General features: G+C 40.3%; 1 protein-coding gene across 1 annotated transcript; it reads left to right on the forward strand.

The window, feature by feature from the left end:
• The first annotated feature begins 2,745 nt into the window (after window positions 1-2,745).
• LOC127150719 (uncharacterized) lies at window positions 2,746-10,123 on the forward strand. Its single transcript, XM_051089221.1, has 3 exons — window positions 2,746-3,344; window positions 3,418-7,143; window positions 10,093-10,123. Exons 2-3 carry the CDS (start codon window positions 4,637-4,639, stop codon window positions 10,121-10,123), a joined length of 2,538 nt encoding a protein of 845 aa, XP_050945178.1. The 5' UTR covers window positions 2,746-3,344; window positions 3,418-4,636.
• Window positions 10,124-23,829: the final 13,706 nt, after the last annotated feature.

Genomic DNA, 23,829 nt, shown 5'->3' on the forward strand with positions numbered 1-23,829 from the left:
ATTAATGGTAATTCAAATCTAATATAATTTATTTTGAAGTCAGAGTCACACATTGTGTTCAATATTCAACAAAATATCTTCTAAGTGTAATTTTCTATCATTTTTTAGAATGGGTAGAAAATAGCCAATGGATGACGCTGCATAGTGATTCATCCACCGACCATAAAAATTAAAAAAGAAAAAGAAAAGGATAATTGTTTGTTTTACTTTAGATTAAATCTTATTTTAATTAGGTAGCCTCATTGTTCATGTTCAAACTTATATTATTTTATATATACTTCATAAATCTTTCCTATTATAAATTAAGTCTCGGTCACTAAACATAAGACGTAATTTTAAATCTTAAAGTTAGTATTTATCGTTAATTAGTTTGATAATGTCTTTTTTCTTCCAATTTTGTAAGATAATAACGATATATTTTATGTCAACCATGAATATGTACTTGAAATTTATAGATGAAAAATTAATAAACAAAGTAATTGTAGATGTTGGTCCAGTAATCAGAAAAAAAAGTTAGAAATTACTTTTATTTAGTCTATATGATCCAGTAAAATTTTTATAATATCGTGCCTCACGTGGAAAAGAATAGTTATGAATTTTTCTATTAAATCATACAGAGTAAAGTCTAACTTTTAAAATTATAAAGATTAAAGTTTAATTTTTAAAATTATAAGCACTAAATTCAAATTTTCGTCGAATCTAATTTTATTGAAATTGGATAAACTAAATAGTTTCAAACTATATCCATTGAAATGCTTTGTTCTTTTTAATGTTTGAACTTGAAAGAAAAAAGAATAGTCATTTTTATTATTGCCTCGTATGTGCACTATTACTAATGTGTTAAAACGAATATGACCTAAATTATTAGGGGCCAGTATTGGGTTAATGAATCTTAATGGACATATTAATATACAATAAAAATTATAGTATTATTGTTTAGGTCTAGAAAATAAAATATGGTTATTTGTAAATATGCATTTTCAAATTTGAGTAAAAAACAATCAACTTATTTTTTTTAATTTAGAAGGACAAGGGAGAAAAAAACAAGAAATATGACAAAACAATAGGATGTTTCTAAATAAATTAGTACAAAAGATATTTTTTTCGACATAATGTGTTTTAAATAAAGTCAAATTAAAGTCAAAAAAGAAAAAAAAATACATGTAGACGTAAACCTAAAAAAATAAATATTAGAGAAAGGATTATTAATTTTGGATTTGGAGGGAGGTGTGGGGACAAAAATGGATAATAAATGAAGGATTAGGATCTCTTTTAATTAAAAATAAATAAACTAGGTAATAAATAATTCAAGGAATCATGTTTGATGAAATTAGAGCCTCATAATTTGGATATGAAGATTTATTTCAAAGTGGGGGGCCAAAATATTTTAATAACTTAATCATCATAAATTCTATTAAATAATTCATTCAAACTTTATACTTCTCTCCACAAACATATGCAAGAGGTAACTTTTAAAGCTCACCAAGGGTTAACTTAACTTTTAATGGATGCTTCTAGACTTCCTTTTTTTTTTTCTTTAATAAAAGAACGATTGTGTTTTTTTTTTTTTTTTTCTTAAGAGGAAAGTTTGAAATTAAAATTCTGTGGATGGCATTGAAGCTTCATACTGTTTAGATTATAAAAAATCATGAATGCATAAGTGAAAGGGAATTCAAATTATGCTCATCTTTATCCAACACATAAAACACAATAAATAAATATAAAACAAATATAATTTCAAAATGCTTCAATGAACAAAAAAATATGCTTTTAATAGTTCAAAACATGTATTTGTCTCTTTGAGTTGGGATTTGGGTGGATAACGCCTTATTGAGAAATGTAACTTATTATTAGATTATACAAAAATATAGAAATTAAAGAAGTAGATAGTGTTGGAAATCTATGCTATAAGAATAACATTTTTTAAAAGTCAATATTTTTCAATTAAATATCCCAAATAAAGAAAAAATCTATCAAATAAGTTTAGTCAATTTTAGAATTTAATATCAGAAATAACATATATCCTTGCAGTTGGCTCGAATAAATGTAGTCAACTTTTTGGCCCCCATTGTTTCAACTACCCCAATGGGAACAAATTTATTTCACATTTATAACAATCGTTAATGGCAACAAGATATCATAAAGGAGATGGGGACGGTAACTGTAACGCCCAACATTTTTCGGTTTCCTTTGTTATTTTGGACCACTAATAATATTAATACTAAGTGTAGTTAATATTATCCTTATTAAACTAAAGTTGTTTCCTTTTTTATAAACTATTGAAGTTAGGGGTAAATTAGTAAATCAATGGAGTGGCAAATTAATTAATTGCCTTGGAAAGGGTCAAGGGTGGAGAGAGAGGAAAAGGGGGCTATTAAATTCTTTTTTATTTTGGGATTTCTTTTAAAAAGAGGCATTGGGAGACGTGAGACTCCTCATCTCCCCAAAGAAGAAAAGAAAAAAAAAAGGGAAACCCTAGCCGCCGCCACCCTCCGCGCCGCCGCACGTCGCCGCCGCACGCCGCCGCCGCACGCCGCACGCCGCCAGCTTCGACAAGCGCCGAGCCGATCCACCGCGCGTCTGCAAGCCGAAGGGAAGCCGAGCCATCCTCCGCGCGTCTGCAGCCGAGTCCGCAGCCGCCAGCCGAGCCGGAACCCGCCGCGCCGCTTCGACCTAAGGGGGGGACCGCCGACGCCGCGCCGCTCCGATCAGGAGAGTAGCTGAGCCGCGCCGCGTCGCTTCGATCAAGCCGATCCGCCGAAGCTCGCAGCGCCGCGTCGATCCGAGGAGTTCCGTCAGCCGCGCCACCCGATCGAGCCGAAGGGAGCCGCTTCGCTCCGCGCCCAGCCGTCTCCCGCAGCCGCCGCTCAAAGCCGATCCGCCGCGCTTCACTCCAGCCGACGAACGAACCCGGAGCCGCTCCACCGTCCGCGCGCCCGAAGCCGAAACTGAAGCCGCGCCGCGTCCAGCCCTCCCCGCGTGTGAACCGCGTCCGCGTGGGAAGCCGCGCCGCGCGTTCCGCGTAGCCGAGCCGCATCTCCTCCCTGTTGCAAGCCGAGCCGCCCGCGTAGCTTCCTGTACCGAGCCGAGCCGCGTCTGCCCAAGCCGAGCCGGTCCTGTCTTCTTCCAGCCGAGCCGCCAGGACTAATTTGGCTCCATCCACCTAAATTTTGGTAATCTAATTAATTATTGTGGTTTTTCCGGTAAGACTCCATGCTCGGACGTTAGTTAAATTAATTTGGGTCTAAATTAAATTATTTTTCCTCAAGGGACGTCTTGGACCAAGAAATTGCTGCAGCGCGGGATTTCTTCAGTAGGGGCTCGAGCACTGCAACCTCTCTAGGGTAAGTTATTTCAATTGAGTCTTGAACCGTTAGTCGTTGGCGACCTATTTACGAATTTTGACTTATGAAACAGTTAGGACTTCGTCGCTTGGAAAGCGTACTGCCTCGCGGTTAGGACTCGACAAGTAGATCTCCAGGTAAGAGATTCTACTACTAGTTTCATGTTTGAAGTATGAGACTGTGTATGCCCGATGTTGCATATTGAGGATTTGACAGTATGATGCCTGAAATAAATGCTAGTATGATGCAAATGACGATATAGTTGTGCTATAGCCTGTTATGTGTGGCAAGATCTATTATGGTTACGACGAATGTCGGGACGGAGAGTGTAGAAATGATTTATGTGACATGTTATATGCTGATGCCATGTGTATGTTTACTGCAATTAGGGTACCTGTTAGCTTGATTTCTGTTAGAGTCGTACCTGCATGGGTGTCCTTCGGGATCACCACCTATTGAGGACTGTGTGGTCCGACGGGACGCCAGTCTAGCATGATATAGACATGACTCGAGTGACTCGACGGGGTCCTCGCATCCCGACTGTCCTAGGTGTCCCCGGGCACCGAAGACCAGAGTTACGTTCCTACGGGAGCGCATGATTGCACGTGTTCGGGAACGTGCCAGAGATTGGGTACCAGTTATCAGGGCTCTAACAGGAAGTTAACAGGCACCTAGTGGGACTAGTAGTGGGTCCCTTACTGAGTATTTTTATACTCATTCTCTCCATTTTATGTTTTCAGGTAGAGGACGAGGCAAGGGCAAGGGCAAGCTGGCGAGCGACCCGAAGTGAGACCGAGGAGGGCCATAGGGACTACCGCTTCCGCTTATTTCTTATTTCAGATTTTAGCATTTGAGTTTGAGTACTTTTTATTTTTCACTATCTTTTATGTAGATAGGGCCCGAGTAGGATTTCAGAACGTTTTTACATTTTTGCATGACTACCTTGTTTATGTTTTTATAAATGAATTTCTTGAACCGTATGCTTTTAATAAAATTTTTAGACTTAAACCACTTGTTCTATATTTAGTAATGACTTCGATTCAGCATAAGGAGTTGGGTCGTTACAGTTGGTATCAGAGCACAGTGTTTTAGGTTCTGTAGACTGACCTACGATGTAAGTCATTTTTGTTTGGTTTTACTTCACCCTATGGCTATACGGTCCTTCGGCACTCGCCAGGTATGTCTAAAGCCTTGCTAATGTTAAGATTACAATTTTGCCTGAATAGTCTAAGACCTAGATATAGGGTGTTAAGTTCTTGTGGTGAAAAGTTTGTTGGTGAATTTTAGGGAGAATGCCGCCACGTAGAGGTACACGCCGAGGAGGTGGTAGGGGAGGCAGAGGAGCCGGTCGTGGCCAGCCGGAGGCGCCACCTGTTGCACCGGCAGTCGACCCAAACGCACCGGTCACCCAGGCGGATCTCGCCGCAATGGAGCAGCGTTATCAGGACATGCTGCAAGCTGCTTTGGCGCCTTTCCTTGCCGCCCAGCAGAACCAGGCCGCCCCTGTTCAGGCCGAGGCCGCCCCTGTTCAGGCCGAGGCCGCCCCTGCTCAGGCCCAGGCCGCCCCTGTTCAGGCTCAGGCCGTCGCTCCTCCAGCCCCTGAGGAAGCTCAACCAGTACCAGTTCAACTGTCGGCCGAGGCGAAACACTTACGGGATTTCAGGAAGTATAATCCCAAGACCTTTGACGGATCCATGGACAACCCCACAAAGGCCCAAATGTGGTTGACGTCCATAGAGACTATTTTCCGGTACATGAAGTGCCCAGAAGACCAGAAGGTGCAGTGTGCAGTCTTCTTCTTGGAGGACAGGGGCACCGCCTGGTGGGAGACCGCGGAGAGAATGCTAGGGGGCGATGTAAGCAAAATAACATGGGAGCAGTTCAAGGAGAACTTCTATGCTAAGTTTTTCTCCGCCAATGTGAAGCACGCCAAGCTGCAAGAGTTCCTAAACTTGGAGCAAGGCGACATGACGGTGGAGCAGTACGACGCCGAGTTCGATATGCTGTCCCGCTTTGCTCCCGATATGGTAAGAGATGAGGCTGCCAGGACGGAGAAATTTGTTAGAGGACTCAGGCTAGACCTTCAGGGCATTGTCAGAGCCCTCCGCCCAGCCACGCATGCTGATGCACTACGTATAGCACTGGATTTGAGCCTGCCTGAGAGAGCCGATGCGTCTAAGGCTGCCGGCAGAGGGTCAGCCTTGGGACAGAAGAGAAAGGTTGAGACGCAGCCTGACGTAGCACCGCAGCGAACACTGAGGTCAGGAGGTGTCTTCCAGAGACACCGACGGGAGCTTGCAGCAGCCGGGAGGACTCTGAGAGAGCTACCCGCTTGTACTACCTGCGGGAGAGTCCACGGAGGTCGTTGCTTGGCTGGAAGTGGAGTCTGCTTTAGGTGCAGACAGCCGGGGCACACTGCTGATATGTGTCCTCGGAAACCCTTTGAGACGACACCGCCCCAGCCTTCTGCGGCCCAGCAGGGGAGAGTTTTCGCCACTACCCGGCAGGAGGCCGAGCGAGCTGGCACTGTGGTGACAGGTACGCTCCCAATTTTGGGGCACTATGCTTTTGTGCTATTTGACTCTGGGTCATCCCACTCGTTTATATCCTCCGTTTTCGTTCAGCATGTGGGTTTAGAGGTAGAGCCTTTGGGTAGTGTTTTGTCGGTTTCTACTCCATCTGGGGAGGTCCTGTTATCCAAAGAACAAATAAAGGCATGTCGGGTAGAGATAGCGAATCGTATGTTAGACGTGACCTTGCTAGTGTTAGACATGCAGGATTTTGATGTGATACTAGGCATGGATTGGCTATCAGCCAACCATGCAAATATAGACTGTTATGGCAAGGAAGTTGTCTTCAACCCTCCCTCCGAGGCTAGTTTCAAATTCAGGGGGGCAGGCATGGTATGTATACCCAAGGTCATCTCAGCCATGAAGGCTAGTAAACTACTCAGCCAGGGTACTTGGGGTATTTTGGCAAGCGTAGTGGATGTGAGAGAGCCGGAAGTTTCCCTATCTTCCGAACCAGTGGTAAGAGAGTACCCCGATGTTTTTCCAGACGAACTTCCAGGACTTCCGCCTCCCAGAGAAGTAGACTTCGCTATCGAGTTAGAGCCGGGCACTGCCCCAATCTCGAGGGCCCCTTACAGAATGGCTCCAGCCGAACTAAAGGAGTTGAAGGTCCAGTTACAGGAGTTGCTGGACAAAGGCTTCATCCGGCCCAGTGTGTCGCCTTGGGGAGCCCCAGTATTGTTCGTGAAGAAGAAGGATGGGTCAATGCGCCTTTGTATTGACTACCGAGAGCTGAACAAGGTGACAGTCAAAAACCGCTACCCCTTGCCCAGGATTGATGACCTGTTCGATCAGTTGCAGGGAGCCACCGTCTTCTCCAAGATCGACCTGCGATCAGGCTATCACCAGTTGAGGATTAGGGACGGTGACATCCCCAAGACGGCCTTTCGATCGAGGTACGGACATTACGAATTCGTTGTGATGTCTTTCGGCTTGACTAACGCTCCTGCAGTATTCATGGATCTGATGAACAGGGTGTTTAAGGAGTTTCTAGACTCGTTCGTCATAGTCTTCATTGACGACATCCTCATTTACTCAAAAACTGAGGCTGAGCACGAGGAGCACTTACACCAAGTTTTGGAGACCCTTCGAGCCAACAAGTTGTATGCCAAGTTCTCCAAGTGTGAATTCTGGTTAAGGAAGGTGACGTTTCTTGGCCACGTGGTTTCCAGTGAGGGAGTTTCAGTAGATCCCGCAAAGATTGAAGCGGTGACCAACTGGACCCGACCGTCCACGGTTAGTGAAATTCGAAGTTTTCTGGGCTTGGCAGGTTACTACAGGAGGTTCGTGGAAGACTTCTCACGTATAGCCAGCCCGTTGACCCAGTTGACCAAGAAGGGAACCCCTTTTGTCTGGAGCCCAGCTTGCGAGAGGAGCTTTCAGGAGCTCAAACAGAAGCTAGTGACTGCACCGGTCCTGACAGTGCCCGATGGTTCGGGAAACTTTGTAATCTATAGTGACGCCTCCAAGAAGGGACTAGGTTGTGTCCTGATGCAGCAGGGTAAGGTAGTTGCTTATGCCTCCCGCCAGTTGAAGATCCATGAGCAGAACTACCCTACCCATGACTTGGAGTTGGCAGCTGTAGTCTTTGCACTGAAGATATGGAGGCACTATCTGTACGGTGAGAAGATTCAGATTTACACCGATCATAAGAGCCTGAAGTACTTCTTCACCCAGAAGGAGTTGAACATGAGGCAGAGGAGGTGGCTTGAGTTGGTGAAAGACTACGACTGCGAGATCCTATACCACCCAGGTAAAGCGAATGTAGTGGCTGATGCGCTAAGTAGGAAAGTTGCACATTCAGCAGCGCTAATCACCAAGCAGACCCCCTTACTCAGGGACTTTGAGAGGGCAGAGATTGCAGTCTCAGTAGGTGAGGTTACCGCACAGTTGGCTCAGTTGACAGTTCAGCCAACCTTGAGGCAAAAGATCATTGCTGCTCAGCTGAATGATCCTTATTTGGCAGAGAAGCGTCGCGTGGTAGAGACAGAGCAAGGTGAAGGCTTCTCCATATCCTCTGACGATGGCCTTATGTTTGAAGGACGCCTGTGTGTGCCGGAAGACAGCGCAGTTAAGACGGAGCTTTTGACTGAGGCTCACAGTTCCCCGTTTACCATGCACCCTGGGAGTACGAAGATGTACCAGGACTTAAGGAGTGTCTATTGGTGGAGGGGCATGAAGAGGGATGTGGCAGACTTTGTCAGTAGATGCTTGGTGTGCCAGCAGGTGAAGGCACCTAGGCAGCATCCAGCAGGATTGTTGCAACCCTTGAGTGTGCCAGGGTGGAAGTGGGAGAGTGTGTCGATGGATTTTATTACGGGACTGCCCAAGACCCTAAGGGGCTACACGGTGATCTGGGTCGTGGTCGACAGACTCACGAAGTCGGCCCATTTCGTGCCAGGGAAATCCACTTACACTGCCAGTAAGTGGGGGCAGCTATATATGACAGAGATTGTGAGACTACATGGAGTACCCGTATCCATCATTTCAGACAGAGACGCCCGTTTCACATCGAAGTTCTGGAAAGGACTTCAAATTGCATTAGGTACAAGGTTGGACTTCAGCACGGCATTCCACCCTCAGACTGATGGTCAGACAGAGAGATTGAACCAGATTTTAGAAGACATGCTGCGAGCCTGCGTATTAGAGTTTTCAGGAAGTTGGGACTCCCATCTGCATCTGATGGAGTTTGCCTATAACAACAGCTACCAGGCTACTATCGGTATGGCACCGTTCGAGGCTCTGTATGGCAAGTGCTGTAGATCCCCTGTCTGCTGGGGCGAGGTTGGAGAGCAGAGGATGCTAGGTCCCGAATTAGTGCAGACGACCAACGCAGCCATACAGAAGATCCGAGCTCGTATGCTGACAGCCCAGAGCAGACAGAAGAGTTACGCTGATGTACGACGTAAGGACCTCGAGTTTGAAGTGGGAGATATGGTCTTTCTGAAGGTTGCACCCATGAAGGGTGTTCTGAGGTTCGCAAAGAAGGGGAAGCTGAGCCCACGCTTCGTAGGGCCGTTCGAGATATTGGAGCGGATTGGCCCCGTGGCTTACCGCTTGGCGCTACCCCCATCGTTTGCTGCAGTGCACGACGTATTCCATATCTCCATGCTGAGGAAATATGTCGCAGACCCAACACATGTGGTGGACTTCGAGCCACTGCAGGTTAGCGAGAATCTGAGCTACGAGGAGCAGCCTGTCGAGGTCCTGGCAAGGGAGGTCAAGAAGCTTCGCAGTCGAGAAATTCCACTGGTCAAAATCCTTTGGCAAAACCATGGAGTGGAAGAGGCAACGTGGGAGAAAGAAGAGGACATTAGAGCCCAGCACCCCGAGCTGTTCGAGGATTAGAACTTTCGAGGACGAAAGTTTTTTTTTAGGAGGGAAGATTGTAACGCCCAACATTTTTCGGTTTCCTTTGTTATTTTGGACCACTAATAATATTAATACTAAGTGTAGTTAATATTATCCTTATTAAACTAAAGTTGTTTCCTTTTTTATAAACTATTGAAGTTAGGGGTAAATTAGTAAATCAATGGAGTGGCAAATTAATTAATTGCCTTGGAAAGGGTCAAGGGTGGAGAGAGAGGAAAAGGGGGCTATTAAATTCTTTTTTATTTTGGGATTTCTTTTAAAAAGAGGCATTGGGAGACGTGAGACTCCTCATCTCCCCAAAGAAGAAAAGAAAAAAAAAAGGGAAACCCTAGCCGCCGCCACCCTCCGCGCCGCCGCACGTCGCCGCCGCACGCCGCCGCCGCACGCCGCACGCCGCCAGCTTCGACAAGCGCCGAGCCGATCCACCGCGCGTCTGCAAGCCGAAGGGAAGCCGAGCCATCCTCCGCGCGTCTGCAGCCGAGTCCGCAGCCGCCAGCCGAGCCGGAACCCGCCGCGCCGCTTCGACCTAAGGGGGGACCGCCGACGCCGCGCCGCTCCGATCAGGAGAGTAGCTGAGCCGCGCCGCGTCGCTTCGATCAAGCCGATCCGCCGAAGCTCGCAGCGCCGCGTCGATCCGAGGAGTTCCGTCAGCCGCGCCACCCGATCGAGCCGAAGGGAGCCGCTTCGCTCCGCGCCCAGCCGTCTCCCGCAGCCGCCGCTCAAAGCCGATCCGCCGCGCTTCACTCCAGCCGACGAACGAACCCGGAGCCGCTCCACCGTCCGCGCGCCCGAAGCCGAAACTGAAGCCGCGCCGCGTCCAGCCCTCCCCGCGTGTGAACCGCGTCCGCGTGGGAAGCCGCGCCGCGCGTTCCGCGTAGCCGAGCCGCATCTCCTCCCTGTTGCAAGCCGAACCGCCCGCGTAGCTTCCTGTACCGAGCCGAGCCGCGTCTGCCCAAGCCGAGCCGGTCCTGTCTTCTTCCAGCCGAGCCGCCAGGACTAATTTGGCTCCATCCACCTAAATTTTGGTAATCTAATTAATTATTGTGGTTTTTCCGGTAAGACTCCATGCTCGGACGTTAGTTAAATTAATTTGGGTCTAAATTAAATTATTTTTCCTCAAGGGACGTCTTGGACCAAGAAATTGCTGCAGCGCGGGATTTCTTCAGTAGGGGCTCGAGCACTGCAACCTCTCTAGGGTAAGTTATTTCAATTGAGTCTTGAACCGTTAGTCGTTGGCGACCTATTTACGAATTTTGACTTATGAAACAGTTAGGACTTCGTCGCTTGGAAAGCGTACTGCCTCGCGGTTAGGACTCGACAAGTAGATCTCCAGGTAAGAGATTCTACTACTAGTTTCATGTTTGAAGTATGAGACTGTGTATGCCCGATGTTGCATATTGAGGATTTGACAGTATGATGCCTGAAATAAATGCTAGTATGATGCAAATGACGATATAGTTGTGCTATAGCCTGTTATGTGTGGCAAGATCTATTATGGTTACGACGAATGTCGGGACGGAGAGTGTAGAAATGATTTATGTGACATGTTATATGCTGATGCCATGTGTATGTTTACTGCAATTAGGGTACCTGTTAGCTTGATTTCTGTTAGAGTCGTACCTGCATGGGTGTCCTTCGGGATCACCACCTATTGAGGACTGTGTGGTCCGACGGGACGCCAGTCTAGCATGATATAGACATGACTCGAGTGACTCGACGGGGTCCTCGCATCCCGACTGTCCTAGGTGTCCCCGGGCACCGAAGACCAGAGTTACGTTCCTACGGGAGCGCATGATTGCACGTGTTCGGGAACGTGCCAGAGATTGGGTACCAGTTATCAGGGCTCTAACAGGAAGTTAACAGGCACCTAGTGGGACTAGTAGTGGGTCCCTTACTGAGTATTTTTATACTCATTCTCTCCATTTTATGTTTTCAGGTAGAGGACGAGGCAAGGGCAAGGGCAAGCTGGCGAGCGACCCGAAGTGAGACCGAGGAGGGCCATAGGGACTACCGCTTCCGCTTATTTCTTATTTCAGATTTTAGCATTTGAGTTTGAGTACTTTTTATTTTTCACTATCTTTTATGTAGATAGGGCCCGAGTAGGATTTCAGAACGTTTTTACATTTTTGCATGACTACCTTGTTTATGTTTTTATAAATGAATTTCTTGAACCGTATGCTTTTAATAAAATTTTTAGACTTAAACCACTTGTTCTATATTTAGTAATGACTTCGATTCAGCATAAGGAGTTGGGTCGTTACAGTAACATTAAGTAATACTTTCCATTCCCCATCAGGGAAAGTTCTCCCATTCTCATTGTTTGATTTGGAGAGTTTATATCTGCAAATTTAAGCAATAATTAAATGATATAAAACATATATAATACGTAAACTTTCATCTGAATTCTAACTATTCTTCTTGTCGGTAAAGATTATAGACTAATCTTTAGCTTCAGAACATGATCACCTATTAGCTTATTTTTATAAAAAGTGAGTTATTTGACTGAGTATGAAAAAGCGACTTATGGGCTCAACCATATAGGAGCTAAAGTGATCAACTGATATTATAAGAACAAATAAGATCTATAGGGACGATTTTTGTAGAGTTAATGAAAGTTTGAACCATAAGGCGAACTAAAAGAGAAAATAATTTGTAAGTATAAGAAGGTCTAACTAGGAGCAAGAGGAGATGTTTGTTTGCTAAGTATCAAGGCCGACCCTATGGATCGATCATGAAGAAAAATTTATGCCCATGTGTTTAACTTATAAACGTGTTTGGATTTGTTAGAGAAATAATTATGATAATTCATAACTATTAGTAACCATGTCGGATTAATGAACTAAAATAAGTTAATTAGTGAATTGTCATCGCACAACCATATTATTAGTTGCTTGATAGTATTGTAGCATGTTTTTTTCAATCTCGTTATGAAGGACTCTTCTCCAACATAGAAAAAGGCAAAATAGTTAATCCTATCCTGTTATAGAATTAGAACCTCTAATTAAACTTTAGTTGCCTATGGCTTGTATTACAAAATCCACTTTATTTAACCCTAGCTACTTTTACATACTTGATGTTTTTATTAAAAAACGTTGTATTGACCATTTTAAAGGAAAAACATCAAGTATAGTCTAAAAAAAGCAGAGTTTTCACGAAATTTTTTTGAACTATTTTACGTTAACTTTTACTTGATATTTTTTTCATGTCAAGTGTAAGGAAGATTTTACTTGACGTTTTATTTGTGTCAAGTATAGCAAATAGTTACTTGACGTGAAAAACGCATCAAGTATAGTTTGAAGAAAACAAAATTTTCACCAAAATTTTCAAATTATTTTACGTTACCTTTTACTTCACATTTTGTTTCACATCAAGCATAGTGCTGATTTTACTTGATGTTTGTTTCACGTCAAATATAGTTAACATTTACTTGACGTTGAAATAACGTCAAGTATAGTTAACATTTTTATTTGACACACTTTCAAAATGTTTCGAAAATGTCAAATATAAAAAGTATAAAGTATAAAAATACTTTTTATTTACCTCGTTTCATTAAATAAATTTATTAAAACAAACTTAATAAAATAAACTTAATAAGATAAACTTATTAAAATAAAATTATTAAAATAAACTTATTAAAAATTATTTTACTAAAGAAATTTATTAAAATAAATTATTTTATTAAATCAACTTTATTAAAACTTTCCCTCTAAACCTTTCATCTCCCCTTTTCTCTCCCAAAAACCCTCACCACACGCCAAAAATGTCGTTCTCTCCCTACTTCTCTTTATCTCCATCGTTGACTGCTCACATGTCTCCATCTCCATCGATCGCCAATCTATCTACACCATCCATCGACCACACACGCGATTCTCTCTATTTTTGGACTTTGACAGTCCGATTCTCTCCATTTTTGAACTCACACAGACGTACGGATAGACGCACAGACTTTAAGACTTTGGCATTTTGATTCTCTCCATTCTCGTCACAGCGACACACGCACAAATGCACAGCCAATGGAAATTCTCATCACAGCCGATGGCGATTCTCATCACATCACACAACGCACAACCTACGTGATTATTCTCGGATCTTCACCTTTGCTGTAGTTTGTTTTATTCTCTAGTATTTCTCTTCTCCTCTATGAACTTCGAGTTTGTTGCTTTCTCTATTACATTCTGTTCTAGCTTCTGTCGCTTGCTTTTTTTAGTTAGTGGACTCTTTGGCTACTTATAGTTTGTTTTAATTTACTGTTTGTTTGGCTTCTAGGTGACATGGGTGACGTTTGTTTCGAACTTCTATGGTTGAGATGCTACTGATCTACATTTGAATATGATGTTTGACTAAAATGTTGATGGATTTTTGTTATGATGAAGAAATAAGGCATGCTCTAATACATGGCGTGATTTTTTAGAGATGTTTAAAAGTTGAAACCATGTTGTCAATTAAGTTTGAGACCATTTTAAGTAAGATTTTGGTTGTGTTGCTCGTTTGAAGTTTTGAAGTATTTTTAGATCAAACCATGTGTTGGATTTGATGAATAGGAGTTTTTATAAGTTAATTTTGTCTTTTGGTTTGAGATCATAAAGTTTGAAGTTTAGTTCGTTTATGTTTTATGTTAGGATCCTTGATTTGAGACTACTATGAGCCTTGATGAAGAGTAAATTGCTTGTTAATTTGAGCTTTGAATTTGTTGTAAATGATCTTACTACTAGAACAGTTAGGCTAAACTGAGATTTGTTTGTTGATAGGATAGTAAGTTGCATGAGTTCTTAGATTGTTACTTACTTGTGTAAGGTAAAAGCTTTAAGGCCGACCACAAAGAAGGTAGAAGTTACTAGTGAACCATCCAATCTACCAATACAATTGAAGTATATTCTCATATATGCTGAAAGGGTAGTGGTTGATGGGTCTTATTTTTTCTTTCAACTACCTTCTAAGCTATTTGGTATACCTCGAAAGAGTTACGTCTTACGATAAGATGTCATTGATTATTGCAACATGCAAAAAGTGAAGACTTTATCAATGGTGGCTTATACTACGTAAGTAAATGTTACTTCTTTATGATATATATATTCACAGTACTTTTTAATTAGTAATAATTTGATGTGTGCAATTAATTTATTCTAGGTACTTATACTCACTCATTATTGATTTGAAGAATGTTTCAAAGTACGTTTTTGTAGATCCATCTGTTATTTTAGCTGACCATAGTACTCTGAGATTAGAGCACGAAACATCTGTAGTAGATTAATGACTTCCGTACAAGATCAATTGGTTGTTGCTCCTTATAATCCCAGGTAAGTATAATTTTTATCAATTCAAACTTGCATTAGTACCAAAATACTAATTACTTGCACATATATTTCATTTAGTGATCATTGGTCATTAGTAATCATTAATGCATATGATGATATGGTGTACCATCTTAACTTATTGAGGACAAGCTCCCGAGATGATATCAAATACGTAACGATTAAAATTTTAACTCTTCTGTTTATGTTTTTTTTTAATCGCTAAAAAAATTAGTTCATTTTGATTTATACTATACTTTGGGAAATGTAGGGCCTTGACGATTTTCCAATCTCAGAAGAATTAAAAAAAAAAAAACAAAATAACATTTTGTAAAGTGGTAAAGGTAAATATATTTGTACAATTATTTACAACTTAATTTATGCACATAATCTAATATGTTTTGTTATTTGGTTTTGTGCTATAGTCTCCTTTACAAGTAGCTACTGTTGAATGTGGATATTATATCATGAGATACATGCGCGAAATTGTGAGTAAGGACACAAACATTATTACTAATGCGGTATGTTTTTAAACTACTAACATTGTAACGTTATAAATAGTATAATATGGCTAAATTTTATTTTTAACAAAGTGTCTACTCGACTTGTTATGTTTTATAGATTGATACAAGAAACTCATATTCACAACTTGAATTGGATGAAGTACGAATAGAGTGGGCTAAATTTTTAGCTCGGTACATATGATAGACTCACCTAGATATGATCTTCTTAATTTTATAAATAGCTAACATATGGGAATGCCCATAACGTTTTTTTTTGTAAATGTTTTTTCAAGAAATAATGCTTATATACATGAGGCAGTAGATGTAAGGTGTAACGCCCCAAAATTTTTTTTGAAACTTTATTTATCTTAAGTGTGGTTTTGAAATTTTTGGATGTGTTGGAGGAACTTGAGTAATTATATGTGATTATGTAATTCATTAAGTTTTGATGGCAATTTAAGTATTTTTGGGATAATAAAAAGTTATTTGTTGAAGATTGAGAATATTGGGTTAAGGAGAGAGAAAAATTGGATTAATTGGTTAAGATATTGGTATGTTTTATTTGGAAAGAAAATTTCTATTAAATAAATAGATAAATAATTTTGACCAAGTTGGTGTTTAAAAAGCCCTTGGAACCCGTACAAACTATCATCTTCTTCTTTGAGGAAAAAAAGAAGAAGAACGAGAAAAGCCCTTAGAAACCCTAGCCGTCGCCGGACCCGCCGCCGTGACCAATCCGAGCCGCCACTCGTCGCGCCTCCATCGAATAGCCGTTCGCGACCCAAACGAAGCGTCCTTCGACCCGTGCCTCTCCAGCCACCACTCTTCACGGACCGAAAACCCGATCCACGCCGTCGACAGCTCCCATGCAAAGCGCTGATCGGACCCACGTCGCCTCCGCCTACAAACTGTCGCCGAGCGGCCGTGTTCCATCCCCGCCGTCGCCCGACCTGGAAAGGTGACCTGCGCGCTCCTCCGCGTGAACCCGACGCGACCCGCGCGCCCCTCCGCGTGAATCTGACCCGACCCGCATCTCTCCTTCTACAACCCGAGTCGCGCCCCACCTGTCCGCGCCGTAGTCGAGCCGCCCTACACACGCCCGAGCCGAAGTCAGCTCCCTAGCTGAGTCGATTCCTGCTTTCTAGCCGAGCCGATTTGCCTGTCTTTGAGCCGTTAGCCTGCTCCGGTCCCTTGCACCTATTTTGGTAAGTTGATTGGTTTTTTGGCACACCCAGCAAGGACTTAAGATTTTCGAACCTAAATAAATTATTTGGATTAAACTAAATTATTTCTCTTAAAAGGACAACTTGGACCAATTGAATTGAAGAGCGTAAGATTTCCCCAGTTAATGACCATCTCGTTGTAACCCCGACCTCGGGTGAGTATTCCAACTGAATTCTTGCGTCCTTGGTCATTTAATGCTCAAGTTATGAAGACTGGTGTTTTCTAACCATTTAGGACCCCACGGCTTGGAAGGCGTGTTTTCTTGTTGTTATAACTCGTTAAGCAAATCTCCAGGTAAGAGATTCTACTACTAGCTCTACGAGTAGAATTAAGAGATCGCATACATTCTTGGTTATGCACATTGATGACTAGACTGCATAGCGACATGTGATTTGATGAGGATATGATATTATAATGATGCGATTTGATGTGATGATATGACATGATGTTGTGGTATGATATGATATTATGTTTTGACATGAGGATGTGACATGATGACGTGATGATGTTATGTTATGTGTATGCTATGGTTAGGGTTCATGTTAGCTTAGCCTATTAGAGTCGTACTTGCATGGATGTCCTTTAGGATCACCACCTATTTAGGACTGCGTAGTCCGACGGGACCGCTAGTCTGGCATGGATATAGATATGATTCGAGTGATTCGACGAGATCCTCGCAACCCGATTGTCTTAGTGTTTCCTCCGAGTACGCTACAGACCAGTTTGTCCTAGGTGTTCCCTTGGATCACCGTAGACCAGATTTTGTTCCTATGGGAGCACATGTTGCACGTGTTCGAGAACATGCCAGTTATTGGGTACCATTTTTAAGACTCTAATAAGAAGTTAACAGGCACCTAGCGGGACTAGTAGTGGGTCCCTTACTGAGTATTTTATACTCACTCTTTCCATTTCATGTTTCAGGCAGGGGCAGAGGTAAAGGCAAGAGCAAGCTGGCGAGCAACCAGAAGTGACTGTGGCGAGCCATTGGGATCTTTTGCTTCCGCCTTATATCCGAGTTTAGGCCTTGAATGTTTGCATTTTAATTATTCTTTATTTATTATTTCATTTCTTTAAAATTAGATAGGGTCCGAGTTAGGATTTTAATATTTGTTTACATATCGCACATTACTTGTGATTAGGTTTTTAAGTAATTAAATTTTTGAAGTTTTGTTTCGTTTTATCCAAACTTTACAAACTTTATTTGTCTTTTAAAATTTTAACGGCTTCGACTTAGTATAAGGAGTTGGGTTATTACATTAGGGGATATACTTTAGTTTTGGTATAGAACACATGTTTTTTGTTATATAGCTATTATTATTGTTTAGTTTGGAATAACCACAAATAGAAAATTTTAGTTGGCTATATTTGGATTGGAATTGTGTAATCGTTGATGGCATTGCTGAGAAGAATGAAATTATTGTCGGTTTACTTATTATACTAAATTATTTGTCTTTTTTTTTTTTTGTAACTACTGGTTGGAAATTTTATTTTGTTGATGAATATTTTTTATTGAAATGAATGTACCTAATGTAGGAAACATAAAATGGAAAATTTGTATATTTAATATATCAATAAACAGTATACATGACGTTAAATATATGTCAAGTATACTATCTTACTTGAATTAAATAAACTATTTTACTTGACAAACGTTTAGTGTCAACTATACAATTTTACTTGACGTGTAAATAGTGTCAAGTATATTATCTTAATTGACATGTAAATAGTATAAAGTATATGATCTTACTTGACGTGCAAAAAGCGTCAAGTATTGTTGGAATTTATGTCCTAAAACTCGTAGTTCGTAGTTAAAACTATATTTTTTCAGTAAAGTGGTTATTGAGGATTTATTAGTGAAAATAGAATATTATAATCTTGAATCCAATAAACTAAGGTCCAGAGGCTATCTAGTGTAGACTTGAACTTTATGTAATGACATAAACTTAGATCAAGTTCGAGTATATAGCCCAAACGGTCTATAGTGAATGAATAAGGTTGGGTGCCTTATTCTGGAAACGCTATGGATGCGATCCACTTTGTAGTTAGTGCAAACGAAGTGATCCTAAATGTAGCGACACAAAAGTGGGGGCATCCTATGTAAAGAGTTTTGTTAGGACTATTTTAGACCTAATATTATTAGACTAATTTTTCCCAAATTTTATCCATGTACTTACTAAAATGTCATTTTTATACAAAATATGAAACTTCACCCCGATACGAGTCCAACGCCATTGAAATCATTTAAATCGGAGTTATAACGAAGAAGAACGATAAAAAACAAGTTGAATGGCACAACCGGAAAATTGGAAAAGATCGGACGAACCAGATAGCACCACGTGGCATCACCAGATCATGCCATGCGTCCACCTCGAAGTTGCGTGTTCGAACCCGAGGTACGCCCATATTTTTTCTTTCAATTTTCACACGATCCGGAAACCCGACCCGACAACTTGATCCGCGAACCGGTTCGCGACCCACGCGTCCGCCACGTATCGATCCCTCGTCCGCGCGCACCTCTCCCCTTTCGTAAGTTCGAATCTCAGCAGCCGCATTCCTTTTTTTTTTTTCTCTTCAATCAGGCCAACCCAAGCCCCAACCCAAGCCCATTTGTGACCCAGTTCATCATCTTCCCCAAGATTAACTACAAAATGACAGTTTTTAAACTAATTCCACTTTTTTCTCCCATTTTCCTTTGTATAAAATCCCTCATATTTTTTTGGGAGAGAGAGAAGAAATTCCAATGTAAAAAAAAAAAATCCTCTTTCTCATTCAATTTTTGTAGCAAATTCTTGAAATTTTATCAATAAAAGATTACTTTTGTCAAATAAATGGATTCTTTCCTCAACATCTCTTCAAGAATTTCATAAATCTTCATGGGCTAAGGTAATCTTTTGAGACTTTTACTTGGGTTAAATTACCATGTTTTCTTTGAGAATTAAATTCCTTTCTATATCTTTTCAATTTTTTATTTGATTGCTTGTTTCCCTTTGCAATTTCTTTTGAAATTTCAATAAAACAAATAAGTTTTCCCCATCAATTTTTCATTGAAATTTCTTTACAAACTCTTAAAGTGTTGAACTTAAATTTTGATTGCAATGATTTGTTATGATGAATTAATTATTGAAATTGTCTTTAATTTTCTACTAAATGATTCTTGCATAACAAGTTTGAAATGGGCATTAATTTTGCTAAGGGTAATGGGTATCCCCTCCTTAGCAAATCTTGAATAGGATGAATTTTGCCTCAATTTGAACATGCTTTGGTTGCTAAAATTGATCATGTTTTAATAGAGATTTGGTTACTTTCTTTTTGTAAAAATTCCATTCTTGCATATTCAAGAAAAGATTAATTGATCTTCTTTCTTTTTCAATGATAAGAAACATGGTAATTGTCCAAGAAAAAGTCCCTCTACTAAACTTGAAAGAAAAACTTTACTTGAATTACTTGTTGCCACTACTCATTCCTTAATGCTTGTTCTTTACTATAGTTCAAAAATTACTTCCACAAACCCCCTGTTTCTAATTTTCTTTTAGATCCTGAAGCTACTAATCGACCTTGTTTGTGAATCTTGAAGTTTTGAATCTTAAGTGCTCTCTAGGGTTCGACACTCTTCTTCCCCATACTACTCTCAATTTCAACAAAGGTAAGAAGGGTTAAAAAGATAACTTTAAAAGGTAATTGAGGTAATCCCTAACCCTCATATTTCATCTAGTCTTTCTCTATTCTTGTATTCTTTTATTTTAGACTAGGAATAAATTCTTGTTTTGCATACTTACATCCATAACAACCTATCATTTTGATAACGACTTATCTCAAATTTCATCCTTTCAAGTTTACATAAGACTGAAACCAAGAAATAGTCACTTTTAAGTTATAACACCGTTGACTATATAAACTGACTATTTTGATTATAATGACCTAGGTAACTTAATCTTAATTCTGAACTAACTATGAACTTCTGTTCAAACGATATTATCCTTAGATCAGCATGGGTAAGGGCATCTCAATGGTGCTGGCCCAACAAGCCTCTCATTTCAGGGGTAAGATCGGGTGAATGGCCAGGGACATAAGGTGCAAGATGGAATTCACTTCTACCCGCTTTAGGATTAGTAGATAGGTTGTTCTCTTAAGGACTGAATCCAATTCTTGAACAAGGGATCCCGCCCTCTCATTGGCCGGAGAGAGATTCGGTTTATAAGTTGGACCTTAAACCAAATGTTCAATAGTGGATCAGTGGGCTTAAGGAACAACATGTAATCTCGAGGGTAAAACGATATTTTGACCCAGTCAAGGTTACGAACAACCTGTGAATGATTAATTTATTGATCATGGTTATATCAAATGAACACAAATATATCTATGGTGAGGGGAGTGCAACTACGAGACTTTAGTGGAATAACACGTTAGTTAACGAATGTTGAATAGTTCGGTTTAAAAGAGATTAGCCAGTTAATCTCGAATCATTGGAGTCCATGATCTATAGGTCTATTAGGTTCCCCTGCTAGCTCATACGGAATTAACTTATAACAACATGTTTGAATAATTCGAATTGTTCGAATTAGGTAGAAAGAGAGAAACCGACGAATATATATGATATAGCCGTCAATTATAGGACTTTATGTTTAAGCGTAATTTAAATGTTAAAAGCATGAATATGGATTCATATTTGGAAGCTCGAAATTGATGGAAATAGTCAAAGTTGTGAAAAGTCAAAATGTTGACTTTTGACTTTAAAAAGTCAAACTTTGACCGGTTTTATATTCAAATGTGATTTGAATTTCAGAAAAATGAATGCAGATTCATGCTCGGGAGGTCGAATCTAGTCAAGATGGATAAAATGGTAAAAAGTCAAAATGTTAACTTTTGACTTGAAAAGTCAAAGTTCGACTTTGACTAAAATGGTCAAATGACCATTTTGCACCTTGACCAAAGTTAGTGGGAAAATCCAACATTTAGTTGGATAATTCCACTAACTCTTAGTGGGCTACGGTGAAAGCTCATGGTGATGACACCAAGCCCACTAAGAGAAAATGAAATGGTGAATCAATCGACTAATGGTTAGTGGATTGTGAGATGTTGGACTTTGGTGATTTAATTAAATACAAAATAGTCTATTTAAGGGACAATTTTCATTTTGAAGAGGTTTTTTTTTTTTTTGCCATTTTTGTAATTTTGAATTACAAAATATACCTATTTTTCTCCTAAATCTCACACCAAAATCAGACTGCATAAAATATGCAAGAGAATGTAAAAAGTGTCAAATTTATATGGATAAGATCCACGCAGTAGCATCTCCATTGCATGTCTTATCAGCACCTTGACATTTTCTTTATGGGGAATGGATGTTATTGGACCCATTGATCCTAAAGCCTTAAATGACCATGTTTTATTCTTGTGGCCATTTATTACTTCACTAAATAGATAAAGGCAGCATCTTATTGCAACGTTACAAGAGGAGTAGTACTTGAGTTTATCAAGAAAGAGTTGATCTGTCGTTATGGTCTACCAGAGGGTATGATTACGGATAATGCCAAGAACCTTAATAACAAAATGATGGACAAACTTTGTGAGCAGTTCAAGATCAATTAACGAAATTCGACTCCATATCGACCAAAGATGAATGGGGCAGTTGAGGTAGCCAACAAAAATATTAAAAGAATCATTGTGAAAATGACAACAACATACAAAGATTGGCATGAAATTCTACCGTTTGCGTTGCATGGATATCGCACGTCAGTTCGTACTTCAATAGGGGCAACGCCATTTTCTTTGGTCTATGGTATGGAAGTTGTCCTACATTTAGAAGTTGAGATACCTTCATTGAAAGTTCTCATGGAAGCTAAGTTAGATGAAGCTGAAAATATACAAGGTCTTTATGACCAGTTGAATTTCGTTGAAGAAAAAAGGTTGGCAGCATTAAGTCATGGACAACTTTAACAAAGAAGACTAATGCAAGCATACAATAAGAAGGTGCACCTTCGAAGCTTTCGAGAAGGAGATTTAGTATTAAAGAGGATACTTTCAATTCAAAAGAATCATCGAGGAAAATGGATTCCTAATTATGAAGGTTCGTTTGTAGTGAAAAAATACTTTTTCAGGAGGAACTTTGCTGTTAACCAATATAGATGGCACTGAGTTAAGAAATCTTGTGAATTCAAATTATGTTCGAAGATATTATGCATGAGATCTTTTCTTAGAGGGTTTCGTAGTGTTGAAAGAAGTCGGGGGTATTTCTAGAAAATTTACATTTAGTTCTTAGAATGTTATTTCCATGTGTAAACTTTCTCTCACCTCCTCTCTTTGTACTCCTATTCCAAACATCGTTGTCATCATTTTTTTTTTGTCATTTCTTTTTATATTTATCAAACATATGTTTATTTGTCAATCCTTTCTTTTATCTTTTCTAAAGATTATTAAATTATAGTAAACATCCACGATCTATCAGTCTATTATTCTACATTTTGTTAATTAGCATGGATCCAATATAACTTATTGTATTTGCAAACCAAGTAAAAGCTATGATTTTCTTTTGATAAGACTTAAGGAAATATAGGTGTCTACAAGTCCAGACAAATTTTGCTACGATTGTGAGTTGTCGAAATTGGAAGTCTACATCCTAAAGGGATTCACGTTTTGTGAAGTCCAAGACTAAATCAACATTGGGTCTTTACAACATAGTGCAGTCTTTTGCAGTTTTGATTCGTTTTGTTTGATACAAAGAGTGACGAATTTGGCAGCTTAAAAAGCTTTCATGATACATGCGTCTTATTCTATCCTATGACCATGTTGATCTGTTGTTAATAGGATTGGTAAAATGGAGTAGTGAACAATTTATTTTTTAAAAAAATCACAATATTTTATTTTCAAATTAAATTTTTACTCGGCCCAAAAGTAGGGCGAGTCCAGTTTTTATCAAACCTAGCCCTGGAGTTAAGGTTGATGTCTTTTCGAATTTGGTTAAATCGAGCCCAAATCTAAAGCTAAGGCCAAAGTTTGTCTATTAGGTCCTTTATACAAACCTAGCCCTAGAGCTAAGGTTGATGTCTTTTTAAATTTGGTTAAATAGAACCCAGATCTGAAGCTGAAGCTGAAGCCTGTCTATCAGGTCATTTGTTATCAAACCTAGCCCTAGAGCAAAGGTTGATGTATTTTCGAATTTTCTTAAATCGAGCTCATATTTGAAGTTGAGGCCGAAGCCTGTCTATTAAGTCTTTTATTTATCAAACCTAGCCTTGGAGTTAAGGTTGATGTATTTTCGAATTTGGATAAATCGAGCCCAGATCTGAAGTTGAGGTCGAAGCCTGTCTATTAGGTTTTTTGTTTATCAAACCTAGCCCTAGAGCTAAGGTTGATGTCCTTTCAAATTTAGTTAAATCGAGCCTAGATTTGAAGCTGAGGCCAAAGCCTGTCTATCAGGTTATTTATTTATCAAAGCTAGCCCTAGAGCTAAGGTTGATAGATTTTTTTCAGTTCTGTCTCTAAAAAATAAAAATTTGGCCCAAATATTTTATCTATTTCCTTTGTT

Source organism: Cucumis melo, chromosome 8, assembly GCF_025177605.1.
Source record: "Cucumis melo cultivar AY chromosome 8, USDA_Cmelo_AY_1.0, whole genome shotgun sequence".
In the NCBI taxonomy this organism is placed as follows: Eukaryota; Viridiplantae; Streptophyta; class Magnoliopsida; order Cucurbitales; family Cucurbitaceae; genus Cucumis; species Cucumis melo.